Source organism: Mus caroli, chromosome 6 (assembly GCF_900094665.2).
Source record: "Mus caroli chromosome 6, CAROLI_EIJ_v1.1, whole genome shotgun sequence".
Taxonomy (NCBI): domain Eukaryota; kingdom Metazoa; phylum Chordata; class Mammalia; order Rodentia; family Muridae; genus Mus; species Mus caroli.
This window is the reverse complement of record NC_034575.1, coordinates 18,481,941-18,499,733: the sequence shown is the minus strand read 5'-3', so window position 1 is coordinate 18,499,733 and position 17,793 is coordinate 18,481,941. Positions and strand designations below refer to the sequence as shown.

The 17,793-nt window shown below is 39.3% G+C and overlaps 1 protein-coding gene across 10 annotated transcripts in view; it reads left to right on the top strand.

The window, feature by feature from the left end:
* Positions 1 to 17,793, top strand: part of Cadps2 (calcium dependent secretion activator 2) — a 534,832-nt gene that overhangs the window by 513,158 nt on the left and 3,881 nt on the right. For all 10 annotated transcript variants that reach the window (XM_021164381.2, XM_029478701.1, XM_029478705.1 and 7 more), the window contains one exon: positions 15,045 to 15,149. In XM_021164381.2, the coding sequence (XP_021020040.1) occupies positions 15,045 to 15,149 (105 nt within the window). The remainder of the gene's footprint in view (positions 1 to 15,044; positions 15,150 to 17,793) is intronic.

The window sequence follows — 17,793 nt, the reverse complement described above, 5'->3', positions numbered from 1 at the left end:
TCAACCATACCTCAGACTTACAAAATTTGAAATAATAAAGTCACATTCTGGGACTAGTCCTCTACTGGGATGCCAGAAATCCGAGTTCTAACCGCAGCCCTTTCATTAATTGTGTCAGTGATTTTCCAATGTCTGCCGTAATAGTCAGTTTAGTTAGTAACAATAAACTGAAAATCATCCAAAAATTCAAATCGTTTCTGAAAACCAGATTCTTAATCCGAAGATGGCAGTGTTTTTAATTTGGCTGTGGTGGTAGAAACACCTTGGTTAGCTGCATCAGGATACAACAGGGTAACTTTTTTTTTTTCATCCTTTTCTGTTAATTGAATGAAAGCCAAGTGTCCTAGCTAAAAAGCAATAGCAAGTGCAGTGGATAAGTAGAAAAGAAAGCCTATGTTTATTAAAGAACAGCTGGGATCAGTAGGGTGGCTCAGTGGATAAAGGTGACTGCCTCCAAACCAGACAACCAGAATTCAGTTCCAGGAGCCACATGGTAGATGGAGAGAACTGGCTCCCATGAGTTGCACTTTACTCCACATGTTGGCTGTGGCACTCACACACACCCACCCCTCCAGAGTCCAGCAATCCCTTTTTAATGCTGCCTATGATTCTTCCTAGACGGAGTATCTACTTACTTTCCCAGGCTTCAGGGCATAGATAGAGCATAAGCCACAAGTACCTCTGTGCCATGAGAGAGCCTGGGACATTCATGGAGAGTATTGGTTCTCTCAGCCAAATAGTACAGACAGGAAGTCAAGACTGACATCCCCCAGTAAAAGCCACTAGGGTGCTCTCTACCATAGCTTCCTAAAATCCAAGGCCTAGAGTTGAGATGAAAGACTCAGCAATGCACATCTTATTTCCCAGGAAACCAATGCTCCCCAGTTCTCTAAAGCTTTGTGCATCTATTGGGCATGCCCAACAGGAATCGCCCGAACAACCTCGTTTTGGTTTTCCTGTTGCTGAAGGCACACCAGGGTGCAGTACCTAATTGGTGAATCATGCAGATTAAGCATTCTCTTGTGTTATAAGCTGATTAAATACTTAATTGTTGAGGAGATTCATCTCTATGAGATTTTTATTAAAACATTGTTGTGATGTCTTATAAAAATTAATCAGTTATACTCATCCAAGCGGTTTTATAAAGGATTCATTTCCAAAGACATGGCATGAAAAGAATTTTTCCTAGTTCAACAACAGCAAGAAAACAGCAAATCTCAATTAAACATTTTAAGCCAAACTAACCTTTATACTATAAATAGATTCAGTAACCTAACTGTATTATCATCAAAAGCAAAACATGAAAATAACACAAGGAAATATGATTTCTAAATGAAATTAATTTTGTTCATAGAGTCTCTTGTCTCTGGACTCCTCAATAAGGAAGGCGGAGACATAAATGCTCAGGATGTTTTTATCCAGACTGTCACACCATTGCTTAAATGTTTTGGTACAAGAGTTTATTTATGCTCAGTAACATCAGTACATCAGAAGAACTGCTCCTAACTTGCATAAAGATTCAACTTGTTACTATGTCAATGTCCCAAAAATAATTTAAATCAACAAAGCATAGATAAAAGTGACTCCTGAACTGGGTGCGATGGTACATACTTGTAATTTCAGCACTCACAAGGCCAAAGCAGGGGGACCTAAAGTTCAAGGCTACTATGGATGGATAGATAGATAGATAGATAGATAGGTAGGTAGGTAGATTATAGATGATGGATAGATAGATATGCGTACATGCATAGATACATAGAGATAGGTAGATAGATAACAGATAGATTATAGATGGTGTATAGATAGGTAGGTAAATAGATACATAGGTAGATAGATATTCCATATATGTGGCAAGACCTGAGAGAGAGAGAGAGAGAGAGAGAGAGAGAGAGAGAGAGAGAGAGAGCAGTAGAAAAAACTATAAAACTTTCTTTTTTTTTAATTAGGTATTTTCTTCATTTACATTTCCAGTGCTATCCCAAAAGTCCCCCATACCCTCCCCCACCCACTCCCCTACCCACCCACTCCCACTTCTTGGCCCTGGTGTTCCCCTATATTGAGGCATATAAAGTTTGCGCGACCAATGGGCCTCTCTTTCCACTTTGCTCAGCTATATTGAGAATTGACAGTGCACATCTTAAACCATTATCTTTTGGTGAGGGCTTTTTCTTCCTGTAAGCAGCCTTCATAAAGAGTACGGGATGAGACTGAACCCAGTGAAAACTGTCTCTGTCAGCTTACATCCATTCTCTTACTGAAAATCTCTTCTCTTATATGTGAATGTCAACTTAAAAATAGCATCTTCCCTCATTCAGTGATCTTTTGCTTTCAAATTCCTGGGCAGTTGTTCTAGGGTCTACCTCAATCGACATAGATTTTTACTGCCAAAGATCTTCTTGGCTGTTCTGTTTCCTCTGTAAAAGGTAGACCAATGTAAAGCATTCTGCCTTGGCCCATTGTGCCCGACCAGGACTTTCTAACACCTCTCCAAAATTAAGCGCTCCAGGACCACTGTGTCATAACCGCTCCCCTTCTCCATCAGGAGAAAAGACAATAGTCACAAGAGCAGCAGGGTCTCTGAGGATCTCTGAAGAAATGTATTTCTGTTCTTAGGCTGTGCACCTTTTCTCTGCCTCACTGTGTGCTAAAGGTAGATTTTAAGTGTATGGTCTGGATTGTATAAGCAGTGTCTTGCTCTTCTCAGTGCCCTCAGAGCCACTGCAACAACGCTCTCCCTCCTCAGCCTCTGTAGATAGGGCTCAGAGCCTACTCCTGACCGCTTTCCCCCCTCAGACTTTGTTGTGCTTTAAATGGTGTTCTCACGTTGCAGCGGCCTGGCTGTCTTCTTCACTTGCGCGAATAATCCTCATTTTAATGTTATTATTTGTAAGTGTAAGAATTTATTGAAAAAGCATCCACTTTTGATGTACAGTGGATGCCAAAATAGCTTTGGCAAGCCCGGGCACTGTTCTGGGAGGCCAAAGGCCCTCATTTGAATCTAAAGCCGCAGCTGAATTAAACCGGGGGAAACTTGAGATAAGCGTGCCTAATTGCCTAAGAGAAACTCAACAAGGGGGGAAAAATGTAGCTTGTTGATCTTATTTCTTTGATAATTCAAAAGAATCGTCGGGACATCCGTGGACTCCTTAAACTTCGGGTCTTGAAATGTGATCAGGGTCCACAGTTGTCACTTGGCACATGCCCAGAAACACACATCTTTGCATGAGGCACCTGGACATCTGTGGCGGCGCTGGCAGAATCAGCTAATTAACAACACAGGCTTAAACAGGCACCTCATCTGGCGGTGCAGTTAGTTGCCTGATGGTGCTCAGCAGGATTTGGTAGTGCTTTTTATTTTTCTATCCTAATGGTCTGCCGCCCGCCTAATTTTACTTTATTGTCAGCCACTACTTACCGCAGCTTGGGGCCCTCCCAGGAGGCTAAATTATTATCAAAGGATTAGGGCCACGTAGCCTTGCAGTTCTGACATTTCTGATTACTCGTCTATGCCAGCACACTAATTAGCTGTGACTAATTAAGAAAAATGCCCCTGCCATAGAAAACCATTTAAAAGAACCGAGAAGGAGAAAAGCAATTCAAAAGCTGAGCAGTTGGGCTTTGCTGATGCTCTTTAGATTTCCACCAGAGTCTTAACTCACCTTTAATTGTGCTCAGAGTTTGTAGGGGAGGGGCCACTTGCAAACTGATGGGAGATTTTTTTTTTTTTTGCTTGCATAAGAAAAAAAAAAAGAAGAAGAAAAGAAATGTTGCTGATACCATAAGATGTCTCAGCAGTGCTGGGACTGCCTCGGACACACAGAAGGTGACAGGGTTTTCATGTTGAAGAAATGTTTCTAAACATCATTTGCAGAACTGTACATCTCTAGCACACATCGAAGCTGCTGGCAGAGCCTTGATGGATAGATGGATTGCTGCTGAAGAAGCTAAAGCAGTGTTGAGTGTATGCACCAGTGAGGGATGGGTAATAAGCCATAGGTGGAACCATACCGAAGTAACTTAGTGTTGGTTTCCTCTTCTGTCACCTTAGGCTTGTCTGGAGGGTTGAACTTACTTACATGTAGAGTCTGGTGCATACTGGCTTCTGACAGCTCACTTGGCATGCCTGCACAGCATCTTGCCTCTGGTGGCTTATTACTGAAATCCCCCAGCTCCCCTAAGACCAGCATCTCTACCAATTGACCAGTGCAGTGTTTGCACAGAACTCTCCTCACTTTCAACTCCCAACTTCATAAGCAAATAACACAAATGGCTTCAAAGCCAATTTCTGTGGTAGTGTTTTAGATTCTCTCTCTGAGTCAGCTCCCTCTCAGGGTCCTTCTGCAACCCCCTCTGCAGGCTTGACACCACTTACTGGCAAGCACAGCGGTGTCTGCTAGAGGTTGTCTATAGTATTGACTAAATCCAAATTTGAAAAAAAAAAAGATCTGTGAGGCAAAGTAGCCTTTTGGCAAAATCAGCATTCCGTCTAGTTATTGAATGATTTGTCAGAAAGCTAATTTTAAGAATAATTCATAAATGTGCTTATAAACAGTTAACTTACCAAGAGTCTATATTTCCTGATCTCAACCCATGCCTAGAATAGGTAAAAATCTCTATTTCGATATCTTAATGTAGGCTAATCACTTGGTTTAAAAAAGGAAAGTTCCAACATGCATATCTTCCAAATTCTTCATGCTGCATTTTAAACGTACTTCCCCTTCCCTCTCACTGGAGAACAAAAAGCAGGGACCAGCGTACTCTAAGCAATAATCCTTCCTATGCATGAAGACTGTTATTAAGGCACCTGTCATACATGTCTACTCCTGGGAAAATAATCCTTATTTGTTTAACTTCTCCTCATAGGCCCCTTTCCTAGCCCTTTAATCATTGTCATGGCTATGCTTTGAAATTTCTCAAGGTGTTCACTGTCATGGATAGAGTAGAGATAAATAATATGCAGTATCTGAATGCGGCTAGACAAGATTCCTTCAGACCTTAGTCTTACATACACACTCTGATACATAGCTCTACCACATGTACACTGTTCCTTCTCCTTGAACTTATTTCTACTACTATAGTTCTTTCTGTTGACTTTCCTCTCCTCTTAGCCACTCCTATCCGCCCTTATTTCTTGGTATAGAATACTCTGTGAGATGTATATTGTGCACACAGAGAATGTAGAAGACAAACCTATCCCACTATTCGATGCCCATGTGGAGAGAATGGTGGTGAACATCGGGCATCAAACCTTAGATGCTAACTTTATGACACGTCATTGGATTCTAATTAGAAGATGCTCCAACCTCTCTTTTTACCCAGTATTTTTATTTAGCCTGCATTTATTGATCACCTCTAAAAATCATGCCATGCAAACAGCTAGAAGCCTGATGCCAACCAAGTACCTGCCCTAAGGGAATTTATGTTTTAAGAGCACACAGCTTTTCATGAGAAAGAGTTTATTTCCACATAGAATGCTTTACTGTTTTGTCTTCAGAGTAGATACTCTCAGATATATTTACAGATGGAAGCAATGCAGGACAAAACTGAGTATCTCTTCAATCTACCAAATAGTAGTGATTTCTCTATGTTTCATGTAGATGACTAGAAAACCGCCACAGATTTAGGTCCAACACAGTTCATACCTGAGCTGAGTGTCTCTCCATCAACTGAAGGGACCAAAATCTCACACCATGGTCTTCCTTCTCTACCCTCCCTGGGTTCTTTGCTCAAACTCCAAGAGAGCTCTTGTGTGTCCTTGAAGAGAAATCCACACTATTTCAGCAGCAGCAGCAATAGCTCACAAAGTCAATGGGTATAGACATTTCCCACATGTGTTGCCTTTCCAACTCCATCTTAAGAGATGCCCCAGAGCCTCAGATAACTAGAAGAACAGGTCTCTGGATACCCATAAGCATTCTGGAGAGTCAGTTTGATACTTGGGTGACTGTCTTAAAGCCAGTCTAGAGCTGAACACACCTTAGCACACAGTGATAGTGTAACTCTGTGTGTATGAGTGACCATAAATGGGCATGGAATTTTTTTTAGTTTGTAATACTTCTGCTTCAGTCATCAGCTAATGTGAAACGACTGTCACCATTTAAGCTCCATTTTACTACTCTGTACCATTAGATAAATACAATTATTTCCTTGATAACTCCAACAATTTTAATGCCTATTGGATTTTTGCAGTACAAGGGTCGAACCCAGGGCCTCATGCCTGCAGAAATAGCACTCTACCAACGGAGCAATTTAATAGGTCCCTATTAAATTCTGTTTCTATTAATAAAACATGATTCAAAACAGCAGTGACTCTGGCTCTGACACAATTATGTCATTTTCTATAGAAAAGCCTTACCACTATTTTGTATATACAAATAGAATTCTGTATTTCTAAATAGAAAAAAAAATCTACCAACAAATTTATAATGTATGCTATGTTCCAGACACTCTGCCAGGGCTAAAGATAGCAACCCAAGTAAGGTTCTGTGAATACCTTGTGGCTGCTCACACCCTGTGGTAGACTTGTAACACATGGTGTATTATTATTATTATTATTATTATTATTATTTATTATTATCACCTGGCTAGGGTATAAGAAGCATATAATGAGAGCGTACCCAATTCTCCCTGGTTGTTTAAACAGTACTGTTTTCAAAGCAGACAATGAGGAACTGCATCTTCAATACTGATATGTATACATATAGCCAGGGAGATGAAGTTGGTAGTCCAATTCCAGTCCAGTGGTGCTGGCAAGCTGAGAAAGCAAAGGCACAGAGAAACCCAACATAAGGTGGAGCCATTGGTTCTATGGTTTGCTGCGCACCCCCTGTGGGAACTGACCAAGACTGAGGCAGAAAGGCAGCTGCTTACGCTTTTCTCTGTGAACTTTGAAGACTGGATTTTGGGTTGTTTCCCATTCTCTATCTTAAAAATCTCAGGTAGGAAGACCCTCAGCCAGCATATTCTCAAGCTTAGATCTTATCTTGAAATGAAATCATACCATTTAAGTAGCAATTCCTGAAGATAACTGTATCCTCCTTTAGGTCTTATGTTATTGATTTAAAATACAATATTAACTAAAATTTTATATGCAGTGTGTAACTTGTCATCCAACCAGGAAAAACAAAACAAAACAAAACATCGCTGTAACACCCAAGAAAATCATTCTTAAATGATTTCTGTGTCCTGGACTGTTGAAAACGCTGTTGTGACTAAATAACCTACTGATTTCTGCCAAACCATTAATTTGTTTTGTGCAAATAGTAACCAAACCAGTGTGGCTCCCATCATTGGGTCCTAAGCAGAGAAGAGTGGAATAACTGATTTTTACATTTTCATCACTAGCCTTTTAGCATCAGGTGAGGTACAAAATAAACATGCAGAGGCAGCTGCCTACTTTAAGATAGTAAATAATATAAAACAATACCTTTTATGTAGTGTAGCAAGGCTTTTAAGTGGCATTGAGATGAAGAGGGTCTGGCACTCCAATGACAAAGAAGTTTGTTTCTGCATTCAGAAAGTGTCTAGTAGATGCCAGCACTCCCTGCTTGGCACATTTTACCTTTTTCTTCCTTAAATAAACCTGGCATGTGGAAGGAGTAAGCAAGAAGGTCAGGAGTTCAAGGTCACCCTCAACTGTATATAGAGTTTAAAGCCATTCTAAACTTCATGAGAACCATTCTCTAAATATGTAAATTAGCAAAGGAAAGGCTCATAATTTGCAAAATATCAAAGTGTTATGTCATACTTAAAACAAAAGAAATCCTTCTGACTATTCAACATCAAAAAGTGTGCATCATCTGTGCTTAAGAAACAAACAGAGCATGCAGAAAGCCACATGTATTGAGTTCTCCTATGCAGATCTTTTTTCTGTTCACTGTTTTGTTACACTTTTAAAAATAGGGGGAGTGTAGGGGGGTTTTTGTTTTTTGGTTTGTTTTTTTTTTTGGTTTTTTTTTTAGTATTTGTAAACATCAGGCAATAGGGCAAATTAAAAAAAAAATCTTTGCAAGGGTAGCTTATGTAAGAGTCTTGTAACAGTCACTTGATTGTCCTAAAGGAATATGGTTCTTCAAAGAATTTCCTTACCTTGCACATTTCATTAGCAGATTTATTGATACGTTTGTTGTCTGAGAGTGTGGATTTCTTCAAATTGCAAGAAACTGGTGAACATCTTTGAAATGGTTGAGAACCCCATATATCTGTGCACAGTACTGTGTCATGATCAGTGTGCAGCCACCAGGAATTAAAGGGGTTGGTTTCTTATTTTTATACTAGAAGCTTCAAATTGCCTTAAAGAATTGGAATTCTTTTTGGCTAACAGTACAGAAAACTAGCTTGTTTTCAAAAAGGAAATGAAGTAACAATTATAAACTTAGACTTTGGAACCAAAATGTAAATTAAATATCGTATAAGATGTATAGCTCTGAATAAGAAAATTATTTAATCTGAATCCAGTGTTCTACTTAATTAATATGCAAATATGCAAAATAGTAAATAACACCTACTTCATCAAAGTTAATAGTTGACCTTAGTTCATTTTACTTGTACATCATATAAAAAGTGTTTGATGACTTTATGATCAGAATTATAATCATACTATAAGACTAGAAAAGAAGTTCACATAGTAAAGCGCTTGCCTAGCATGCGCAGAGCTCTGGGTTTGACCCCAGCACAGTGGTATAGAAGGGAGAATCAGAAGTTCAAGTTTACCTGTGGCTACATGGCAACCTCAAGGCCACCCTAAAATACAGAAGACCCTATGTCAAAATAATGAATAGTCATATAAAATAACAGCAATAAAAGTGACAATGCAAACTTCTGTCACCCTACTCCTTTTATTACACTTCATTGTTTCATTCCTGTGTCTGTGTTTTATTAAGAGAGAAAATGGATTTAAAAACAAAACAACAAATAGTAGAAAGCTCTAGAACTCAAAACTTTCTTGCTTCTTTATCCTGAAAGAATAAAGCAGTATCCAAGCCCAAAAAAAAAAAAAAAAAAAAAAAACCCTGAAAGAATGAGAATTTGATAGTTTAATTTTTTTCTTTCAGTTCAGTCTTTGTGCCTTTTCCTGAAACAATCGATCTGATTTTACAATGTTTTTCTCCATTTTGGGGAATAGAATACAGAGTCTCAGGCATGGTAAGCATGTGTTCTGCCTTGAACGGTGCCCCCAGCCCCCAGATGACCAGCATTTCTGCAGGGCTATTGGTTTCTTCATCTGTACCGCCTCATACAGGTGGAGAATCTGAGGCACTGACAATTCATCAGACCAGCTCACTTGAGCAGATAGATTAAGGGGCTAGCACTGCCTTCCTTCTGCCCTCCTTCCCAGGGCCTGTTTTCTTCTGCTCTGGTATATGAGCTCCAGCCCTTAGCTACCATGGCCAGGAGATGCTCTGTATCTGCCCCATCCTCCAGGACCATCGCTGTGCCTAATTGACAGTGTTAGCATGTGTCAGTTGGGCCAAGCACATCCTCTGTTTTCAGCTGTAATATGTTGGTTTGGGTTTTCCTTAAAACAGCCCTTCATCCTTTTCCAAGCCAACACACAGCTGTAAAGGGCTCTGCCTGAGACTTAAAATCATGTCTTGACATCTGTTCTGTGAATCTGAATATGATAGTTTTGGTGGGATGCCTTGAATTAGGGATGGGGGTGGCATTATTGTATTACATTTACATTAATATTACATTTACATTTGAGTGTTTAGAAATGGGAAGTGAGTGGAATAGAACCATAATTTAGTTATTAAGTAGATGGGCTGCTGGCAGAAGTAGCAATGGGTAGCCAATAGAGCATGCATGTTTTCAGTGTGCTGCTAAAACTGTAGAGCACCAGTGTTTATAAATTTTTGTTTCTCTAATAGTGCCACTAAGTGGTCCTAAAGGGTGGCTTATAGTTCTCACTCATACCAAAGCCTTCAACATTCATATATATATATATATATATATATATATATATATATATATATATACACACACACACATTCTTTAATTCAATTGAGCTACTGGATTTTAAAGTTTACATTTCTTAAAATGAGATTTTGTGGGGTTTCTTCCCTTTCAAGAGAGTAATTGAGCTCTTTAAAAAAAAACAAACAAACAAACAAAAAAAAACCTTCTCTTGAATAAACACTGCTCACTCTGGAAATTTAGCCATCCATCAAACCTTAGTGCCCTGAAAGGTGTTGGCCCTTCCTTCCTTCCTTCCTTCCTTCCTTCCTTCCTTCCTTCCTTCCTTCCTTCCTTCCTTCCTTCCTTTCTTCCCTTCCTCCCTCCCTCCTTCCTTTCTCCTCCTCCATTCCTCCTTCCTTCTTTCTTCCTCCTTCCTTCTTTTCTTCCTCTTTCTTCCTTCCTCCTGCCTTTCTTTCTCCACCCTCCTCCCTTCCTTATTTCCTCCTCCTTTCCTTCTCTTTTCCTTCTTCCTTCCTCCTTCCTTCCTTCCTCCTTTATTCCTTCTTTCTTTCTCCTTCCTTCTTTCCTTTCTGGGTTTTTTTTTAAACCTATTGAGACAAGCATAGCTGGAGAAGGATGAAAATATACCAACTAGTTGGGCCAATTCGTAATCAATAAAAATCTAAACACTTAAGCAGAAAACACACCACAGATCTGTGCCATGCGACGCGGCTATTTTTGCTTTGCCATCATCATCAGAAGCTGCATTCTGCCAGAAATCATTTGCTTGAAGCAGCCTCAATATATAGCCCCTATGGGGTCTTGTGATTCAGATTTAGGAATATCAGCCCACAGAGGGTCTAAAGGCATTGTGCATTAGTATGTATTGAGACCTCGTTCCAGGTGGCAAGCAGCTGGACTTTTGAAAAATAAAACTTCCAAAATAAATGTGAAGTGCTTGTTCCCAGGCTATAAGTGTTATACTTAATGGAATCATCCTCCAAATGTTATAAATGAGGCCAAAGTGGGGGGGAGGTTTGTGCATATTTAATATATTTGTTTTGTATCTCCTCTAGTCAACAGAATAATGACATTCCTTAACTACTTCTCTTTAACTTGCACGAAGAAAGCACGGTATGTTGCTAAATCTCTTTTCACCAGCTCTGCGGAGAAACAACTTTAATCCTTGTTAGAAAATTGCCGAGTCTGAGGCTGACAAAGAGCTCATGCTTGTTCCATTGTTAGTGCTCCGGGGCCCCAAGAGCAGAGCCCTTTACAGCTGCGTGGATCCCGCCCGGCTCAGCTGCACTATTTAGGAGCGGAGGTTTGTCAATTTCTATTGACAATGGAGAGAGATTTTCAGGGCCTGTAGCAGTGCCGACACGGTTGGGGATCAATGCCAGCCATTCAGGCTGCACCCTCTTTCATTGCTTTGGTTTGTTAATTCAAGACTAAAGGTCCACGGAGGGGGTTCAGGGTGTTTAAGAAAGCTGATGAACTGCGAGCGTTTATGGCCCTGGTGTGGCAATTTCCATAGTCAGTGGCAACTCCTGGCACTGAGGGAGCTTGTGCCCCTGTTGACCCTCTTGTTATTAAAAATGCACAAGTGCTGCGTTTCTCAATATTTCCACACTCCCTCGTTGTCAATACCACCTTCTGAGCCCTTCAGCTTGTTGCTTGCTCTAAAGATCTTCTTAGATTGGGTTTGAAAACTTCACCTTAAACACTAGATTAGACTGATGTTCTGTTTTCCGTGCTCCTGTTGATTTGTTGAACCTTCCCAGGGCTGGAAAGCAAGTAGCAGCTTGATGGGGAGACGGGCTGCTAATATGATTTACCAGTCTACAGTCATGCACAATAAGTGTGAATAAATACAAGGGTCTCACAGAGTCAGCCCTAGCCTTTCCTTCCCTTGTCTTTTGCTTTAAAAGAGATATCTCAAGAAGATGAAGTGAGTGAGTGGTGCATGCCCTTGCAGGAGCTGAATGAACCATGAAAGGAAAAAAAAGGAGCTTTTTTTTTTTTTTTTTTTTTGTTAAAGTGGCAGACTAGTATCATGCATTGCAGTAGAGAGAGAGGAAAAAATGTAAAATATACAGTTACTGCTTTATCCCAGAGTAGACCAAAGCAAAGGATATATGGGAAGGAAACCACCATTGCGGTTGTGCCTTCCTGGGAGTCCCTGAAGTGAACAGCAAATAGACAAGTGCCTTACTTAGTAAAATTAACTTTCACAAAATGAAGAGGATTTTTTTCCTAACGTCTAACATTCTGACTCTGCTGCATAGTCACTCTCTCAAGTTTTGGGGGTTTGGTTTTTTTTTTTTTTGGTTTGTTGGTTTGTTTGTTTTTTGTTTTTGTTTTTGTTTTTTTTCTTTCTTTGTTTCATGCAAAGGCTTGCTTGGGTTTGATTTGATGAGGCAAAGGAAGCGTACCCAATTTGGACTCTCCTCAAAAATGAAAAGAAAAATGGAGAGGGTGAGCTACTGTATTTTCACCCCTTAGAAAAGACATATTAACTCCAGCACCAGAAGTATCAAACTGCAAGAAGTTCCTGTGTGGTGGCTTTGTTGGGGTGGGAAGAGGAGGGCTCCAGTTTCCTCTCAGGCAGGAAAGTTGCAATGGAATGATATTATCATTAGCTTGCTCTTCCATGGCCTCACAGGCTAAGCCCTCACTCAGCCCTAAGCCACTGCTGTCCCTAGTCAATCCCTCAATTCAGCCACAATTATTCTTCAGTCTGCCTTGACGTAAATTGAAAGCATACGTTCTGAACAGATAGGATACCATTTCTGAGATATGTTGCTTCTAGATGGAGATATTTGCCTCCAAGGGAAGACTGAGGAAAAATGGCTCAACCTCTTCCTTAACTGCCAACATGTTCGCCTCTATTGCTCTCGTCCCATTTAGATTATTTTATTCCCAAGCTCATTTTCTCTTAATTTATAATTTGGGTACTATGTTAGAAGTGTTAGATTAATAATAATGCCTGTGTTCTGTTAAATGTCCTTTCCATTATAACATCATCATGAGCATCATTTATACAGGACAGGAAATTTAAGTTAAACTAATTTCAAATGATATGAGGACTTCTTTTAAAAACATAAAGGTGCACGTTGAGTGGTTTTAAGGGAGGGCTTCACTTCTTTGAGTTTTATACAACTCAGCATGTACAGATACTAACATATTAATGCTGCATTGTGCTAGTCTTTATATGATATATAATATTTTCTCTCCTCCAACAGGAAATTTTTTTTTTCTATCCCATACCAAGAGTAGAATTTTTTAAAGTTTAGCCCCTTTTGACAGCATTTTAGGTTCCAGAATATCTACTCAGTGTGGTATAGGAGTAGGTTCTTAATGCCATATGCTAATTAATTATTTCCAATAATACCCAAGTGTTCAGCTATTTTAAAATACAAGCAACTAAGGCTAAATAATTTGGGGGAGCAGGGAAGTGAATGTAGAATTAATGTCAGAAATAAAAGGTAGCATGTATCCATAAAAGACTCTGAGACCACGTATCCGCTGAAGCACCGCAGCAACTAACTAGTAATGTAAAGTTTATGAGTGTGGGTATCTCATTTTATAAAACTTTTAATACTAATTGGACAGTACTGAAACAGTAAACAAAGGATTCATTAGGAAAGAACAGTGGTATTTAACTCTCAGTCTACTCCAAAATGTAAAACAGCATTGTCTGTAATCTCTTTGGTCATATTTAGTAAACCAGCTCATTTTAATTTGCTTGTCACATTTTAAGCCTGCATCTTCAATAGAGCAACAAATGAATAGAAATAAAAGTATGTGGCTAATTCATTTCCTACTTAAACTACCATTTCTGACTCTGTTACATCGTATCACTATTAAATCGTCAATAAACCCAAGCCTGGATGAATTTTAGACTTGTAGAACTTAGAAGTTAAATTTTACTGTGTTGTTATATGGAGGAAAATAAGATTTAAAAAAAAAATATGTGTCTGGATACCTAAAAAAACAAATGCATATGTGGTGTGTTGTCATATTTATGTATGCAAACAGCACAACACACACAAACAACTCTTTCAAAACACTTCTCTCATTTTGTAAATGCCAAATCAATATTGATATTTCTGTTACCCAATGAGTGGCGGCATTATTACACCAGTACCAACACCTGGCTCTGTCACGTAATCACCATCACTGAATCTCTTAGAATGTCACAATTAATATCAGATGCCTGTTTTGAAAATAAGAGACCAAAAGAAATCTTTTTATGCTTTATTTTTCTGCTCAGTGTGTATTATATTATACAGGGCAGGAAATTGCTGCCAAAGAATTGCAGGGTTTCCCCCCCCCTCAATTGAGTTGTAATAAATGGAAAAAAAGATGAAGCCTCCAAGATTACTTGCAAAGCAATGTAGATCTTTTCTTTTCATGATTTGGGTGACAGTGTGTGCTTTGTGATTCTTACTGCATACAAGAACTCCACCTTGACAAGGCTCCTTCCTGTGATCTCAGTAAATCTTGATTTAAGTAGTGTAAAACATCTTGGCAAATGCTTCATAAGATTTATACAAAAGCATAATGGACCACAATTTAGTAAGCTGTAGATACTTTTTGCATTCCTTCAAAATGTTGTATCTAAGCATTGACATCATGACTAGGTTCTAACTCTCGTAAGTGTCTGAATTTTTTATAGCATGAAGACCAATAGGAAATTTCCCTTTAAAAATGATTTACCTGGTGGGTTTTTGTTATTGTTTTGTTTTGGTTTTTTGGGTTTTTTTCCCCCTGCAGCTTGGCCATCCATTCAGTGCCATAAAGTGTATTTAGTGCCCATTGTTACAAATTGCAAAGCAGGCCACTAGGCTGCAAAGTGCAAAAACACACGATTCCCCATGAATATGTTACAGCTAAACACTGCAATGCTAATTCATATAAAGAACAGCCCAGCTCAGCTCAGCAGATTTACCAGCAAAACATACAATTCTGTTAACAGGAAATTATAGCATTATTGACTTCAAGTGCTGATCTGTGGTCATTTCAGAGTGCTTCATTACCCTCTCATTACTGAATCTGTTAAATGAATACTGCAGAGATTGTTTTTTTTTTTTTTTTTTTTTTTTTTGTCCTCCTCCTCCTCCCCACCCCGTCCTTCTTTCCAGCAATGGTACAGCAATTCCATGAAAGTCATTTGTGTGTGGCTGGCTGACAGACTAGACCTCCAGCTTCATATTTACCAACTGAAGACGCTCATCAAGATTGTGAAGGTAAATGAAAAGTGTTGAAATGTGAATTGCCTGCCAAACTGTAAAGAATAATGGTAAGATCCTACCACAAGAAAAAAAAAAAAAAAGAAAAGAAAAAGAAGAAGAAGAAGGTTGGTGGATTTAAGTACTTAGAGCGAAAGACAATGCACACAAATCCCCCAGAGCATGTACTTGACTGTGGTAGGTCCGCAGTGATTTCACACTCGTTGTCATAAGAATAAAGTACATTCTTCATGTTTATTGGGACGATATATTAATCACGAGGGCTTTTGAATTGTACTTGACAATAAAATAAGGGAAATTCCTGATTTGCCCATTCCCTATTGGGAAATTATACACATTGTGTTAGGAATTACACAGCCCAGATTCATGTGGAACTATTCCTCTTCTAACATGTTAAGGATGTGACTGTTAGAGAGCATCCAAAACTGTTAAGACAGACCTCACAAGCAGGAGACTTGGACTTTTGTGCTTCAAGAGAAAAAGGTACTAGCCTATATTTTATCTTTAACAGCTGGGAGCTTTAAAATAACAGATCTACTCAACAAAAATTTTGTGGGGGCAAAAATTTACTCAAAATTTTTTTTCTAAAAGTCAAATTTTTTGATGTAGCTGAAAACAGAGAATCGGGGTTTTCATGCAGAAGACCTTCCACTTAGTGCTGCTTATTAGTGGTTCCCATATAGGGGTGGAGTGTGTGTGTGTGTGTGTGTGTGTGTGTGTGTGTGTGCGCGCGCACGCACGCACGCGCATGTCAGGCATGTGAGATCTCCATTCTGACCTCAAACTATCAGAACCCACTTTGGATTTGTCAGAACCACAGGGTCCTAGGCAACAGCCTATACCGGTGAAACCAGGAATTAATGATAAGACCCAGTAGCCTACAGATTAACAAGCCTGCAGAAGACTCTAATACACGCTGAAGTTTTCAAAGTACCACTGCATTACATCATTAAAGGAAATTTCCATTTCCATTTAAAAATTTACCAGGAAAATCATTTTCTTGGTTCCTAGAGTGTAATTCACATACAAATTGTTTTGTGCTACAGACTCTCAAGTTACCACAAATCAAAGCCACAGATGAATTCTGTTCCACAGTCAGATTTGGGCAATTTGCCTCAAAGAAGGAAGTGAACCATGCTAAAATAATAGCAATGATGATCAGTGACCAATAACAAGTAAAGTTATTGCCACACGTGACACTTGCATGCTCCAGCAACACATTTCATATAAAAAACAAAATACCTTCACTTTCTCATAGCAGGTATTACTTACTTACAGAGTAAGTAATGTGAAACCACACTGGGACATGTTCATGTGCGTCTTACTCCACCATCATGTCTTCCTCACGTCTACAAATGTAACTTAGACCGCTTTCAAGTGAAGTTTGTTCTGCATGAAAGACAGTCAGGATACTGCGTTTACCTTGCATATGCATGCATCTGTTGATGTCACAGTGTATACTGTTATTTAAATGGGGCCGACTGGCTGTTTTCTCAAGCTTCTGTCTCTCACGTTTGAGACGTCAGAAATCATATGTTCAGCCAATCCTCAGTTGATAGATAGCTAATCTCATTGTTTGGAGAATTAAAACGTTTTTTATTCCTTGCTCATCATTTGTTTCACGGAAGTTTGAAAGTTATTTATTTTCTTATATTAATGCATCTAAACTAATGGAGAGCATGCGCTGCTTTCAACTTATTGAAATGTGATTTCCAAACATAGTTAAAGTATACAACATAGGGATAGTTAATAACTTATACATAGAATATGCTAAGAGAATACAACTTCTCGTGAGTGAATATTTTAACATGAAAGAACATTTAATAACTTTGTAAATATTACAGCAGCTTTTTCATATTGCTCTAATCCAATGTTATCTCATTTTAAGATAATCTCCTTTCATGGCCGTAAATAATGGAAACTAATAAGTATGCAATTAAGCTTCATAAATATTTAACTTTATTTTTACTTTTCTCTGTGCTGAAGACTGACTCTAGGACCTCATTTGTGCTAGGCACTCTAGCAGTGAGACATGCTAGTGCTAAGTTTCCTAGGGTGACCTTGGACTCTCTCTGCCACCCATGCAGATCTTGAACACCCGGGTATCATCCTGTCTCAGCTTCCCAAATACCAAAAATGACAGACCTGTGCCACCAGCCACAGCATGACTTAACAGTACCATGCAGTGATTCAACATCAAATCCTTAGAAGTGATTTTGGTTTTGTTTATTTAAAAAAAAAAAGCCATTTTTTACTCACAATAGCGGTATTGTTTTTAGTAACCACATTCCACTGAGTTTCTAAGAAGGACTAAACATGATGCATGGAGAACTGTGAGGGCTGCTAGGTGGCCTTCCTTCTATCTAGATCATTTGGATTTGGCCTGCCTGTTACAGCAGATCCCAGCATTCTAACCTGGACCCACTCATCTCTACCTCCTCCCTCACTACCCACAGGCAGGCGTGGCCATTATTCTAAGCCCAGAAAGACTTGAGAGTGATCTGTGTGAGAGTCTACTTTGCCCATTAACAGCACACAGTAATTGGTGCATTTGTTGGAAGGGAGGGAGGGAGGGAGGGAGGGAGGGAGGAAGGAAGGAAGGAAGGAAGGAAGGAAGGAAGGAAGGAAGGAAGGAAGGAAA